This window comes from Humulus lupulus, chromosome 7 (assembly GCF_963169125.1).
Source record: "Humulus lupulus chromosome 7, drHumLupu1.1, whole genome shotgun sequence".
Lineage (NCBI taxonomy): Eukaryota > Viridiplantae > Streptophyta > Magnoliopsida > Rosales > Cannabaceae > Humulus > Humulus lupulus.
Window position 1 is genome coordinate 9,624,993 of NC_084799.1, and position 14,769 is coordinate 9,639,761.

The 14,769-nt window shown below is 35.7% G+C and overlaps 2 protein-coding genes across 2 annotated transcripts; both read right to left on the reverse strand.

The window, feature by feature from the left end:
- Positions 1-1,740: 1,740 nt before the first annotated feature.
- LOC133789432 (germin-like protein subfamily 1 member 17) lies at positions 1,741-2,584 on the reverse strand. Its single transcript, XM_062227277.1, has 2 exons — positions 2,397-2,584; positions 1,741-2,310 (listed from the first exon to the last, which is right to left on the reverse strand). The coding sequence occupies exons 1-2, from the start codon at positions 2,518-2,520 to the stop codon at positions 1,757-1,759; spliced, it is 678 nt and encodes a 225-aa protein (XP_062083261.1). The 5' UTR covers positions 2,521-2,584; the 3' UTR covers positions 1,741-1,756.
- Positions 2,585-12,024: 9,440 nt separating this feature from the next.
- Positions 12,025-12,854, reverse strand: LOC133789433 (germin-like protein subfamily 1 member 16). Its single transcript, XM_062227278.1, has 2 exons — positions 12,712-12,854; positions 12,025-12,612 (listed from the first exon to the last, which is right to left on the reverse strand). The coding sequence occupies exons 1-2, from the start codon at positions 12,833-12,835 to the stop codon at positions 12,059-12,061; spliced, it is 678 nt and encodes a 225-aa protein (XP_062083262.1). The 5' UTR covers positions 12,836-12,854; the 3' UTR covers positions 12,025-12,058.
- Between the last annotated feature and the right edge of the window lie 1,915 nt (positions 12,855-14,769).

Sequence of the window (14,769 nt, forward strand, 5' to 3'; positions counted from 1 at the left end):
CAGAGGCTTGGGGGGCAGATGTACGCCCTGATTTTCCCACGGGCTGATTAGCGAGCTGAGATACGGCCTAATCATGACTACCACGTGGGACATCCCCAAGACCGGAGCTGCCGTCATAAGGTCCTGCCTCCTTAGCTCGAGATAACCTAAGGGTTCGCCAAGATTGCTTAAGGACTGGGCCTGGGCTCTGAGGACCACAGGTCGAGGGAAGCATCCAACTCGTTGTACGAGCTGGAGTTGGAGGCTGTGACCTTTTATAAAGTTAATCACGCAAGGTAAACGTGCATATATCAGACATCACGTGTCTGATATACCCCTGACTTCTCGGACATGCAGCAGGAACGTGCATATTCAGACACCCACGACTGGGTTGGGCTGTGTAGCCCATTATCCCCTTACCTATTGATTTGACCACACTAATGTGTCAGGTTTAGGAATTAATCATGAATGTCACAGAGTTGACACGATAGGTAAGAAGGTCACGGGATGACCTTCTTACCAACTCCCAGGTGCCTTCTCCTATAAATATGGACACCTTGGGAGTTAATAGGGGTTGGATTCTATATTGTAAGAAATACCCTGTAATCAAATACCCAGTATACAACAATAATACTGACTAGTGAAGTAGAAGGATTTTAACATTTGAACCACTTAAAAAACGTATTTTGAGTCACCATTTCATTTCTAAGATTATTTATCTATTTCGGTTCAACCTAAGCACTAATCCCTTTCTCTTTCTTTCTTAATTACTTGTTGGCGAAGAACCGCGTCATCACAAACATTTTAATTTAATAAATATTGTAGGATATCGCTAACTAACCACATGTAGTATTGGACACCTTAAAGTACTAAATAATAAAAGTCATCATTTAAATGTTACACTTTCCTATCCCTTAGATTTTTTTCTTCTCCTTACATTTTTATTAGTTAAAAAAATTAAATTAGGGATCGATGAGAATTTATTTTTAAAAGACACATAATTCAAGCATAATATGACCATGGTAATGGAATAATTATTTGAGATTTTACTTAATATGGTTGACCACCACCAACTATTACCAATGTCAACACGCGGCACACTCATGTCGTTTCTCCGAAATAATGTTCTTTAATTTAATTTTTTTGCCCTTTTCATATTTAATGTCGTTTTTCCAATGGATTGTCGTTTCTTGTATTTTTCTTGTCTTGTTATTCAATGGTCATTGTTTTTCGTTATTAAAGTCCTTTTATTATGTATTGTCCTTTCTCGAAATGATTGTATCACTGTAGAATTTAATGTTCTATTTTGTGATTAATGTTTTTTCGTTTTTCTTATATTTAACGTTGTTTTTCCAATCCAATTAGTAAGTTAATTATGATACTACAAACTACATATGTATAAATATTTCTATAAGTTCGAGAAAGTTCAGTGTTAAAAATATAGCTAGCTTGCATGAGGTCGATCATGATAAAAAAGTAACTGATTTTTTACATTTTCTCAAGTTGGTTTATGTACTCAAATTTGATTAATTTATGGATGAACTAAAAACAATCACCGCTTATAATTAATTATAATATTTCTGAGAAAGAATAAGACATACAAACGTAATTATCTTTAATGTATTAACATCATATCGCAAATAATGCAATGAAAGAATGGTAAAAATGTATGACCATTCTATTTATTACATGGTGAAAACAAATTATATAAAATATTACTGTAACATATAGCCTAAAAAAAGTTTCATGTGGCTTCCTTGCTCTACCACATTATTTTTTAGTTGTTGTCGTACCAGAATTGCTTCTGGAGATAGTTGATAACATTTTTGTCTACTTGGAAGGCTCTAGCAAGGATATCAGGGTTGATGGCAGGATTTGATCCAAACACAGTATTTGCAATGGTGATCACTCCTGCGTTTTGGCTACTGAGACCAACAAAGGCGACTGCAGGGGTGTGTTCTGGATTGAATTGGAAGTGAATCAATCCTATTGGGAACACAAACACATCTCCCTCTTTCAAAACCTTGGTAAACAGTCGGTTTCCGTCTTGGTTGGAAGACACAAAACCCACATAGAGAGTCCCCTTGACGACCACTAGGATTTCAGAGCCACGAGGGTGAATGTGAGGTGGGTTTTGGCCGTAAGGTGCATAATCAATGCGAGCCAATGATATTCCAAGAGTGTTGAGTCCAGGAATCTTGTCCACATTTAGTTGTGTCACATTAGATCCAACTGGGTTGTTTGTGTCTCTTGGAGTGTTGAGTCCAGAAAAGAAGAAATCTTCAGCCTTGGCAAGTTTGGGATTTTTGCAGAACTTCCCATTTACAAACACTGTTCAAAATAAAATTTTGTAATTATTACTATGAAATAAATTAACTTACTATAGCTAGAAAAACAAAATATATGAAGGCACGTACATGCTTTGTGGGGGTCATCTGTAGCCACACAGAAGTCTTGGAGAGGGCTTGGATCATAAGCAGTGGCAATGGAAGTTGCCAAAGCCAAAACAACAAGAGTGAGAACGAAACAAACACCTTTCATTTCTATGAATATGCGTTATAAATAGTACTGCGCTATATATAAATATATGTTAATTATCTCTTCAAATGATCTTTTGTATGGTATTTGAGTATAAGGGTTGTGGATTTTGCTCTAGATTACACATGTATTTATATAGATGCAGTAGTCTGAATTATTACTCCATCACATAATACAAGATATAGTAGTTGACAAATGACTTGGTGTTTTATTTTTTATTTTTTATTATTTGCTTATAGAAAGAGACTTGGTAAATTTTGAATTAATCATACTCTTGTTAATAAAATATTGTATGCATAATTAAGGAAATTGTCTAAATCGAAAAGGTCATCATTAATACCTTTTGTTTTAATCTTCTCCTTGTGTAGTTAAATAATAATAATAATCAGAAATATTATTCAAGTCCTGACATTTCCAAATGAAAACCAATATATGGTCGTCTTTGATGGGAAATTTATAATAATAACATTACATAGCTATTCAACTTAAGTACGTGTACCCTTCAAATTACTACTTGATATATTATATATAGAATAATTAATGCACCAATATTGACAATTTTATATTCATTAACTATATATGGTTGAGAAATAAAATATAAATAAGGTCAATTTATCTGTCCTTGCCGATTCTATTTTCATATTATGGGTCAATGTGGAATTACGAGTTGTTTATGGTGGTCGAACTTCATATGTGTATTTTTCTTTGTGCTTTTTTTTTTAATGCAATTTTTTTAAAGGCCGAGGTTTATTGTGTTACTATCTAAATGGGTAGTAAAAAAATTCGAGGGAGAGTATATTAAGGAGTAAATTTGTTTATGTAGGTCGGACTTCGTATAATCTTTCTTTGTGCTTTTTTATTTATGCAATTTTGCTCTTGTATTTGTGACTTTTGTTTATTGGTAAATCTGACATTTACTTTACGCATGGCTAACTTTAACAACAACAAAAAAAAAAAAATCAAATTGGCTGTAGAAGAGTCTCCAAACCTCCCAACACTTTACTTTATCGTTTGAGATTATTCTAGGGGTCTAAACAATTAATATGCATTTCATTTTGATCCCTTACTTTCTAATTGTACCATTTCTAATATATAAATTAGGGATCGGTGACAATTTATTTGTAAAAAAAAAACAATATGTTAACGTAATAATTAATTGAGATTTTAATACAGGAACATATAATTCAGAGCCAAGTTTGAGACACTAAATTTTAGGAACAAAATAGAATTAATTATGTTCAAGAAGCAATTAAAAATATATTAACCATTTGGATAGTTTGATGGAAAATATACAAAATCGACCCCAAAATGATTTTAATTTTTTTTTAAATATTCTGTTTGTAAAATATTTTACGGTTTCCTTCTTCCCTCTTCTTCTTCTTCTTCTTCTTAAGTTTTTCCACAATGGTTGACCACCACCAACCATTGCCAATGTTGACATGCACGCGCCACACTCAAATGTATTTGCAAATTGCCGAAACCTAGCCTCCAAGCTCTTTCACCCTACTCACTATATGTGAGAGGAATCCCTTTAATGTATTATTCTCTCTGATTTGTGTAATACACGGTACAGGCTTTATACCCAAAAAGAGGAAAAAGCAATATATGGACAGTTGTCCAATGCACACCGAGTAAAGCCACAAAATAAGGAAAAGTAATAGTATATATTTAATTATTCTTTAACATCCCTTCTCAAACTCTGGGAGCAAGGAAGAACGGTGAGTTTGGTGCGGAGCTCTTGAAAGCGAGAGGCAACCAGTGGCTTAGTGAAGCAGTCAGCAACTTGATCCACTGAAGGAGTATATGAGAGAGACAAGGTACATTGGTTGACACGTTCACAAACAAAATGATAATCAATCTCAACATGTGTTAGTGGGAGCATGAAGAACCGGGTTGGAAGCGAGATGAAGAGTGCTTATATTATCACAGTGCATAGTGGGGGTTGCTTGGAAGCGAAAACCAAGTACCCCAATAAGTGACTCAAGCCAAGAGATTTTAGAAGCTCCGTTAGCAAGAGCGCGATATTCAGATTCGGTACTGGAGCGAGAGACAACTTTTTGCTTGGAGAAAGACCACGAAATGAGGTTTGAGACCAAGGAAAATACAATAAACACTAGTACTTCGACGATCATTCGGACACGAAGCCCAATCAGCATCAGTAAAGCAATGTAATTGAAAAGAGTTGTACGGTTGAATAAAGAGACCAAGATGAGCAGTACCTAAAAGATAGTGTAAGACACGCTTAGCTTCCTGAAGATGAATGGAAGTGGGAGCATGCATAAACTGGCACAACTTGTTGACAAAAAATGAGATGTCAGGCTGAGTGAAGGTACAATAGTGAAAGACACCCACCAAACACCGATACTCCGTAGCATCAAATAAAAGATCTCCATCATGAAGATAAAGTGGAACAAGAGCAAGGGGTGTAGTGACCGGTTTGGAGTCTAAGAGACCAATATTAGTGAGTAAATCACGAATATAGTTCGTTTGAGAAAGATGAAGATCGGAGGGAGTACGAAGTACCTGATTGCCATGGAAAAAGTAAAGGGGGCCCAAATATTTGACCGCAAATTTAGTGTTTAAGTGTCGAAGAAGAACAGCAATAGTAGTGGCACAAGAGCCTATAACAATGATTTCGTCAACATAAACCAATAAGATAATCAAGGTTGTGGCAGACCGATAAGTGAACATGGGACAATCGGCTTTCGAAGCGACAAAACCCCAATCAAGAAGAGCATGTCTGAGCTTAAGAAACCAAGCATGAGGTGATTGTTTGAGGCCATAAAGAGACTTCGAGAGCTTACAAATATGATGTGGGGAGGAAGGATCAACAAAACATTGGGGTTGTGACATATAAACAGTTTCGGTCAAGTCACCATGGAGAAAGACATTTTGAATGTCCAACTGAGTGATAGGCCAACCAGAAGAAATAGCAAGAGCTAAGACCAGCCGAATGGTGTTGGGCTTAATAACCGAGTTGAGTGTCTTATGGAAATCAAGACCAGGGGTTTGATGATACCCTTTAGCAATGAGACGGGCTTTGTATCTATCCACCGAGCCATCTGCATTAAGCTTAATGCAAAACACCCATTTGCAGCCAATGATTTTTTCTTGAGGAGGTGGAGGGACAAGATTCCAAGTGTGTTGAGATTGAAGGGCATCAAATTCCTTTTGCATGGCCGCTTTCCATCCCACACAAAAACTAGCCTCCTTAAACGAGGAGGGTTCCACCGGAGTACCAGTAGTAACATAATAGAACAGTCGCGGCTTGTGTATACCAGCTTTAGCATGAGTAACCATGGGGTGCAAGTTCAAATGGGGCAATAGTATGCTTATGAGGACCATGCAAATCAACTACTAAGAGAATTGTGGGTGGAGAAAGTGGAGAAGAATAGGCAGAACCCGTAGGTGTGGTAGAGGAGGAACAAGGTGAAGAAGATGAATGAATAGGAGAGGATGAACCAGGTGTGGAAAGAGAAGGGGGACGTTGAGGTGGGGAAGAGGGCGATATAGGAGTAGTAGAAGGAGGAGAAACAATAGGTGTGGAAAGGGAAGAGAGTTTATAATAGTATGCGGGGCTGTGATGGGGATGGAAGCGGGAGGAGCGTGGAGAAAGGGAAAACGATCTTCATTAAAGACAACACGGCGAGTGACATAAACACGACCTGAGGTGGGTTATAGGAAAAGATACCCTTTATGTTGGCTGCTATAGCCGAGAAACACACAAGAAGAAGATTAAAATTCCAATTTATGAGCATTATAAGGGCGAAGGAAAGGAAAACATTCACAACCAAAGACACGAAAGAGAGAGTATGTAATGCCCCGAATTCTCCGATGTGTTTAATGGCGGGAATAGTAGGCCGGGAGGGCCATACTTGTTTAATTATGCCATTAAATGAGTTTATGCATGGTTATGTGAATTATATTATAATATGATGGTAATTTGGCCCGTTGAGGGCGTAATTGTATATTTGTATGCATGTCGGTGATATATTGTTGAGGCCACATTATAATGTGGATTTGTTCGATCTATTCGGCATGAGACAATCTTTGAATATTAAGTAGCGGTTTAGTCATAATGGGATTAAGTTCAAGGCTCGGGGTGATTTTAATGATTAGAGCGTTACCGGGAATTAAAGGGTAACGGGACATAAATTATTGGTGTTTGAGATTATCGGGAATAGCGGGAATTGGAGAGAATTAATTATGTTTAACAAAATAGGTTAGGATGGACAATTTTACCCTCAGGGAGACTTTGGAAGCTTTTAAATGACCTAGGGGCAAAATAGTCATTTCACCCCTAAGATATATATCAGTATTTGGGCTGTAGAAGCTTACCCGAAATAGAGCACTCTTCTCCTTCAACCGTTCATCATTTTCTCTCCTTCCTCCTTTGAAGTTTTTGGTCCCAATTTGAAGATACAAGCTAGGAAATCAAAGCTTGAAAGTTGTAGACTTGGTTCATCCATGGAAAAAGGACTTAAATCCCATTTTAGGTAAGAATTCATCCATGAAAACAAGCCATACTCTGTTTTTCTTTATAGTTTTCAGCTTATAGTTTTGATGTGGATAGTTGGAATCAATGGGAGTTTTTGTGTAAGATTAATTGGGTTTTGATGAGGGTATGGTGTAGATGAAGTTTAGGGGTTGAATTGGGTGTTTTGGTAAGGTTTTGGATTGGTTTGGAAGGTTGGTTTTAAGAGAAATCGCAAGGAAGAAGAACTAGAAAGTTTCTGGTTTGTAATTGGCGCAGCAGCGTTAGGCAGGGCAGAGAGCTGGGCTCTCTGACTTGGAAATAGCGCCTAAGCACCATTTAATAGGGCTGTAGTGCTGGTCCATTTTTCAGCAAACCTATTTTAGGGCTCGGAATGATCCTTAAGGTTCGGGGTTTGGTTCCTTTGCCCCGTTTGAGTATATTAAGATTCCCGAGAGTGAGGGATTGATCTCGGGAGTGTGGTTCTAGATTGTGAACCATTTATTAATTTATTTTATTAATGGATTATAATTGGTTATGATTAGGTAACCGCTAAGGAATCTAAAGGTTGATCGTTCTCAAGGGTCGTTCTTATATTATTTCTCGCTCGAACCTGAGGTAAGAAAACTGCACCCTGTGTATATGTGACATGCGTGATTGTATTGAGGCATGTTGATAGATAAATGTGGACATGGATTGCCTATTAAATGCTAGCAAATGTTGTATACTTGTATATGTACTGACTAGTCAAGGACACTGACCTAAAGAGTCAGAAATGGCATAGCGTCATGAACGTCGAGCCAAATGAAGATTAGATATAATCGATATCAGTGTTGAATGACTCTAAGGCATTAACGCTGGACCGACCCTAGGGTCGATGAACTTATAAGCGCTTGTCTAGTCTAAGACTAGTTATTCAGAGCCAGGGCATATGGCCCCGGTGACTGTTTGTCACATGGCTAGGGAACAATGTTCCAAGGTTATGACTTTAAGTCATGAGGAAGGTTATGTTGGTGACTATTCACCATACACCTATCATGTTCCAAATCTATAAAAGGTTCTCTTATCAGTTAAGCCCAATGACTGTTTGTCACATGGCTAGAGGGCGCTGTACCCACTTTTGTGACTTTTGCGACTGTCACCTATCTGTTTTGGACTGATGGTCCTGAATGATTATTACGATCATTGTTGATATTATACCATGCTTTATTGAGTTTTCTTGCTGGGCCTTGGCTCATGGGTGCTATGTGGTGCATGTAAAGGGAAAGAAAAGCTCACCCAGCCTTGAGTGGAGAGCTTAGGTGGTGATGTGTACATATGCGGCCGCTTGACCACCACGGCCAAGGCGTTCTCAGAGGAACTAGGGGGTTTACCCTATTTTTGCCGCTTAGGTTGGCGGGATTGTAAATTTGAGACAGTAATGACCATTTTGTACTGAGAACAACTTGTAAATGTTTTGATTAGCTCTGCAGAGCAGTTTGTAATGAAAAACATCCATTCCTTTTTATTAGTTTTCCACCTTAACCTGTTAATCATACTTAGAGCACGTTTTTAACCAAAGGACTCGGGTAGCGGGTCAACTTTCCAGTTCACCATTCACCGTAACTGTTATGGGGTAACCAGGGCGTTATAGAGTAATTGGGGATTTTATTATACAAGAATTGGTAAGGGTTGCGAGATTGTAAGACACGAGTGGGAAGACGATTAATCAAATAGACAGTCATGGAGAAAGCATAATGCCATAAATGAAGTGGCATATGAGCATGTGTTAAAAGGGTGAGACCTATTTCAACGACATGACGATTTTTACGTTCCACCCGACCATTTTGCTGAGGTGTGAGAGGGCAATAGAGCTCATGGAGAATGCCATTTTGTTTGAAAAAGGTGGAAAGAGAGCGGAATTTTCCACTCTAATTAGAGCGAACAATTTTGATGTGAGAATTAAATTGAGTAGAAACCATCATTTTAAAGGTGAGAAAAGCTTGGAAAATTTCATCTTTAGTTATGAGTAAATACATCCAAGTAAAACGAGAATAACCATCAATGAACAAAGCAAAATAACGAACACCAGTAATGGCAATAATGAGGGAAGCGCCCCAAAGATTAGAATGTATTAATTCAAAGGGTTGTGAAGCCCAAGATATAGAGTTCGGAAAAGCCAATCTATGTGACTTTCCAAGTTGACAGGAAGAGCAAAATGAAATACATTCATTCTTGGAAAAAGAAAGATTACAAAGAGAAACAACAATGGACACAATATCACGAGACGGGTGATCTAAACGGGAATGCCAGAGATCAACATATGTTTTGTGGACAACAACAGTTGAGGCGACGAGGAGACAACGAATGATGAGGATGATGGAGCAGAGACTCGATAGATGCCCTTATCAAGTAGGCCGGTAAGGAGAATGTAATGGCTGTCCTGGTGCTTGACAAAGAAAAAGGAAGGGTGAAACTCAACATAGGCATGATTATCTTGGCATAATTTGGACACACTAAGCAGATTTTTGGACAAAAAGGGAGAGTGGTAAGCTTGACAGAGTTTAAGAGTAGAGGTAGGATTAGGTAATGATTCATATTCAACATGAGAAATAGAAATTTACTTACCATTGCCCACAGTGATCTTATCACCACCATGAAACTGTTGAGGAGATTCTAGCAAGTTGAGATCCGAAGTGAAGTGATGAGAGGCCCTTGAATCCATATACAAGGTTGGGTCAATTATAGTTGTGGATGTGGTTGGTGCATGTAGCAGAGGAGGTGAGGGGTTGTGATGAGTGAGGAAGGCATTGAAGGGATGTGTTTGTGGTGGTGAAGGTTTTGGTTATAACTGAAGATTGGTTCTATGGTAGCAAGCAGTAGCGGTGTGATCGAGTTTAAAGCATATATAGCATTTGGGTATGTATGATGGGAGAGGGGAATGAGAAAGCCACACTCATGAGGGAGAGGATAAAGGAGGGCGAGTTGGACGAGTAGATTGAAATTGAGTAGGAAAATTTGTTTGGGGAAATTGTGGGGTGGGTTTTGGAAGTTGGAGGTTAGTGAAATTGGCTTGAATGGAGCTATAGAGGCAGCATCATTCTGTCTATCCAGGCAAGCATCAAAGCTGAGAAGTAAGGAATAAACCTTTTCAATGGAAGGTGTGGTAGGACGTGCTTCCAATGGTGTAACAAACACATTGTATTCCGAACCAAAGCCATTAAACAGATAAATGAGATGATCTTGATGAGACACAGGGTCTCAAATAGAGGCAAGAACATTGCAATATGATTTCAACTTCTGCAAATAAGCTAAGGCTAGCATGTTGTCCTTCTTTAAATTTTATAGAGATGTTCTAACCTCGGAGATGCGAGCAAAAGAGGCGGGCGTGTATATTTGTTCTAAGGAAACCCAGATTTCCGAGGCTGTGGTGAAGTTCATGATCTGGCCGAGCATGTTTTCGGAAAGGGACGCATGTAGCCAACTCATTATCAGCCTATTATATCGATGCCAAGATATAAAGGCTGGATCGATCTGAGATGGAGAAGTGATAGAAAACTGAGGAGGACAAGCAATAGATCCATCTATGTAACCTTCAAGACCGTTGGCTATAATAATATTTTGCATTTGCATCCTCCATATCAGATAGCTTGAATCATCGAGCTTGACGGTGATGGTTTGGTTTACCGACGGAAAATCGGAGGAGAGAGAGCCGACTATGGAAGAGGATGAAGGTGGAAGGGGTGCTGTGAGAGGCGAATGTATGGTGTTTAGTTCATCTGGGTTTTGGGGTTTCTCGGCTGTAGTAGGGTTTGGTGTTTGTTTCTCCACTGATAATGGGGTAAACCTGATGCTCACCTCAGAGGCCATAATGAAGGAGCCATTTGTGGCCTGATACCATGCCAGAGGAATTTCAATGTACTATATTCTCTCTTATTTGTGTAATACACGGTACAGGGCTTATACCCAAAAGGAGGAAAAAGCAATATATGGATATTTGTCCAATACACACGGAGTAAAGCAACAAAATAAAGAAAAGTAATAGTATATTTAATTACAGTTTAACACTATATTGATCGCCATCGATGAAGAAGATAAGAGATTAAGCTTAAAATTTCATTATAGAGATGTAGTTATTTTATGCAATCTAGTGCTTTGTAAACACTAACTACAAACATATTTAACTAAATTTACAAAATACTTCTATAAATATCAATTACCAAAATGTTTTTCTTTTGAATTAGTTACAAAATTATTTTTTTAAATCTTTGTGACAAAAAATGTGTTTTTTAACTACGAATTAGTTTATATAAATGCCTTTTCTGGAATTTTTTTTTTTTTTTGTGAATATTGTATATAAAATTGCCGTGCATATCATGATTTTGTCGCTCCTATATTAGTAATTATTTTTTGCATCCATATTTTTCTATTTTTATGAATTGCATATATTTTTGTAAATTTTCCTAATTTGTTTCTTTTAATTTGCTGTGACAGTTGTCATGCTTCTTATTTATGGTCGTTTTTTTCTTTTCAATTTAATGTTCTGTTGCTATTTTATACCGTTTGTAATGTTTTGTCGCTTATCCATTCATGTCGTTTCTGTAATATTTAATGTTGTTTGTCCAATCGATTGTCCTTTTTCGAAATAATTGTCGCTCTGAGAATTAAATGTCAGATTTTGTAATTAATGTTTTAAGTAAATTAATTATGATACTACAAACTACATATGTATAAATATATCTATACGCTAGAGAAAATCAGTGTAAAAATGTAGAGGTCGATCATAATCACAGAAGTACATAATTTTTGACATTTTCAAGTTGGTTTTGGTATAGTCAAAGTTAGTTAATTCGTGGAACTAAAAACAATTCACGCATATAATTAATTGTAGTATTTCTGAGAATGAGACATAAATGTAATTTTTTTTAATGTAGTAGCATTGTATATCGCAAATAATTCAATGAAAGAATGGTAAAAATGTATGACCATTCTATTTATTATATGTTGAAAACAAATTATATAAAATACTGTTGAAACAAATAGCCTATAATTAGTTGATCGTGTAGCCTCTTCGCTATTACATTGTCATTAGTTGTTGTCATACCAGAATTGCTTCTGTAGATAGTTGATAACATTCTTGTCCACTTGGAAGGCTCTAGCAAGAATATCAGGGTTGATGGAAGGATTTGATCCAAATACAGTGTTTGCAATGGTGATCACTCCTGCGTTTTGGCTACTGAGACCGGCAAAGGCGATTGCTGGGGTGTGTTCTGGATTGAACTGGAAGTGAATCATACCTATTGGGAATACGAACACATCTCCCTCTTTTAGAACCTTTGTAAACAGACGGTTTCCATCTTGGTTGGATGACACAAAACCCACGTAGAGAGTTCCCTTAACGACCACTAGGATTTCAGAGCCGCGAGGGTGAATGTGAGGTGGGTTTTGGCCATATGGAGCATAGTCAATGCGAGCCAATGATATTCCAAGAGTGTTGAGTCCCGGAATCTTGTCCACGTTCAGTTGTGTCACATTAGATCCAACTGGATTGTTTGCGTCTCTTGGAGTGTTGAGGCCAGAAAAGAAGAAATCTTCGGCCTTGACAAGTTTGGGATCCTTGCAAAACTTCCCATTCACAAATACTGATGATAAAAGTAAATTTTGTTAGTGCCAATTAAAGTATACATAACAATATAAAGATCCAAATAATTAAAAAAATACTAAGAAAAGTATGAACATACAAGCTTTGTGGGGTTCATCAACAGCCACACAAAAGTCCTGGAGAGGGCTTGGGTCATAGGCAGTGGCAATGGAAGTTGCCAAAGCCAAAACAGCTAGTGGGAGAAGAAAATAGACAGCTTTCATGTTTGATGAATATGGTTGAGCACTGTGCTAATGTTCTTCAGTTTGTTATTTGAGTAAGCTAGAGTTGAGGATTTAGCACTAGATCACATATCTATTTATGCAGATAGGAGTCTGAATTAGTCAATCATATTACAAGAAATGGACAAAAGACTTGGTTGTTTTCTTAGGGCGCTTTTGCCTGATAAAAGACTTGGTAAATTTTGGTTCAACCTAATATTCTTTTTATAATAATATGATAATATTGATAAAGTTATATATATATGCTTTGGGTATATACTTCAACCACTCATATAGACTTGGCTTTGGGTGATTTATCTGGGGATTGTTAAATCAGAAGGATATATTATTTTCAAATGATGAAACCCAAGACATAGTCTCTGATGGGAATCAAGACTAGAGTTATTCAACTTAAGTACGTATATCTTCAAATTATTACTTTATGTAATATAATTATTAATGCACCAAAATTCAATTGAACGTCATTTGTTATATGGTTCATAACAAATGAAATATAAATGAGGTGTCTCTCTAATTATTTACTGATCAATCTATCTCCTCCTCCTCCAATCTCTTGATATTTTGGGTGCATGTGATAGAAGAAATAATTTTGAATTAAGGAAAAATAATCAAGTTCAATGTAATAGTGTAATAATTAATTTAGTTTTAGGACTAAAACCTGATACAATTATATAACCAGGGTTGAAGTTCAAGACACTAAATTTTAGGAGTAAAAATGAAATTTTGGTTCAAGAATTTAAAATAACATAATTATACATTTTGATTTATTTTCATTACTGTTTTTGAACGATGTCGTTTTTCGATTTTGTTGTCGTTTATTTATTTATTGGGGTTTTATATATTTAATGTCGTTTTCCTGGTGGCGTCCTTTGTTGTCCATCTAATTGGCGTTTTGTAATGCCGTTTTTACATTTAATATCTTGTTTCACTTTAATGTCGTTTTCCCATTTAATGATGTGTTTCACTTTTCTATCTCAGTTAAGGGTAATGTCGTCTTGTGATCCTTTCTTTTAAGTCTTTGTATAATTAGCCTTTTATCATCAATATTCTTTTTTTGGAAAAATTGCAAAATAAACGAAATTTCTAAAATAGTATTTAAATATACGGCTATTATCAATAATTACACATTTGTGATGAAATTCTTCACATTTATTTACGGTTCTAGACAAAAAAAAATGAAATTATTGAAAAATTAATTTTTGAATTATTCATTAATTAATTAAATAAAAATAAAAATCTTATTTTTAGGAATATTTAATTTTTCTTTTTTTATTTAATTATTTATTCAAACTACTTTGTCAGATCTAACAACCTAATAACTAATTCAAATTTGAATTTAAATTTAAATTAAATATATATTTTTAACTAATTATCATATATAATTAATTATTTGAATAAATATTAATATTTTAAATTTAAATCCAATTTGAACTTCTTATATTATTATCTCCTACTTAAATAAAGATATTTAATTAATTCTACTAATTAATTAAATATAATATTTTCGAAAATAAATATTTAATTTATTATAATTTTGAAAATTATAATTAATTATTCATTTAATTAAAATTTTAAATTAATTTAATTATTTAATATAATTTCGAAAATTATACAATAATTGAATATTAATTAATTTTGTTTTCTACAACTAATTTGTAATTAATTAATTAATTGCTATTATCATATAATTGCATATTTGGCCCGAAAAATAAATTTCTTCTTAAATATGTATTTAAACTATTTTTTCTGTCACATCAATTCTTACCTTGAATAGTGTTGATAGAGCCGCTATGAGGACCTATAATTCCAAGTTCCAATAAATTTGAGATTATTAATTAAACTCTTTAATTAATTAATAATCTTAATTTATTAATCTCATGATTATTCCACTATAAATATGAGACTGCACTCTTGTA

Excerpts from the sequence above, each read along its gene's own strand:
- LOC133789432 (XM_062227277.1), bottom strand. The coding sequence starts at position 2,520 with ATGAAAGGTGTTTGTTTCGTTCTCACTCTTGTTGTTTTGGCTTTGGCA. Across the intron at positions 2,311-2,396 it reads AGATGACCCCCACAAAGCAT|TGTTTGTAAATGGGAAGTTC; the intron begins GTACGTGCCTTC and ends TATTTTGAACAG.
- LOC133789433 (XM_062227278.1), bottom strand. The coding sequence starts at position 12,835 with ATGAAAGCTGTCTATTTTCTTCTCCCACTAGCTGTTTTGGCTTTGGCA. Across the intron at positions 12,613-12,711 it reads TGATGAACCCCACAAAGCTT|TATTTGTGAATGGGAAGTTT; the intron begins GTATGTTCATAC and ends TTTTATCATCAG.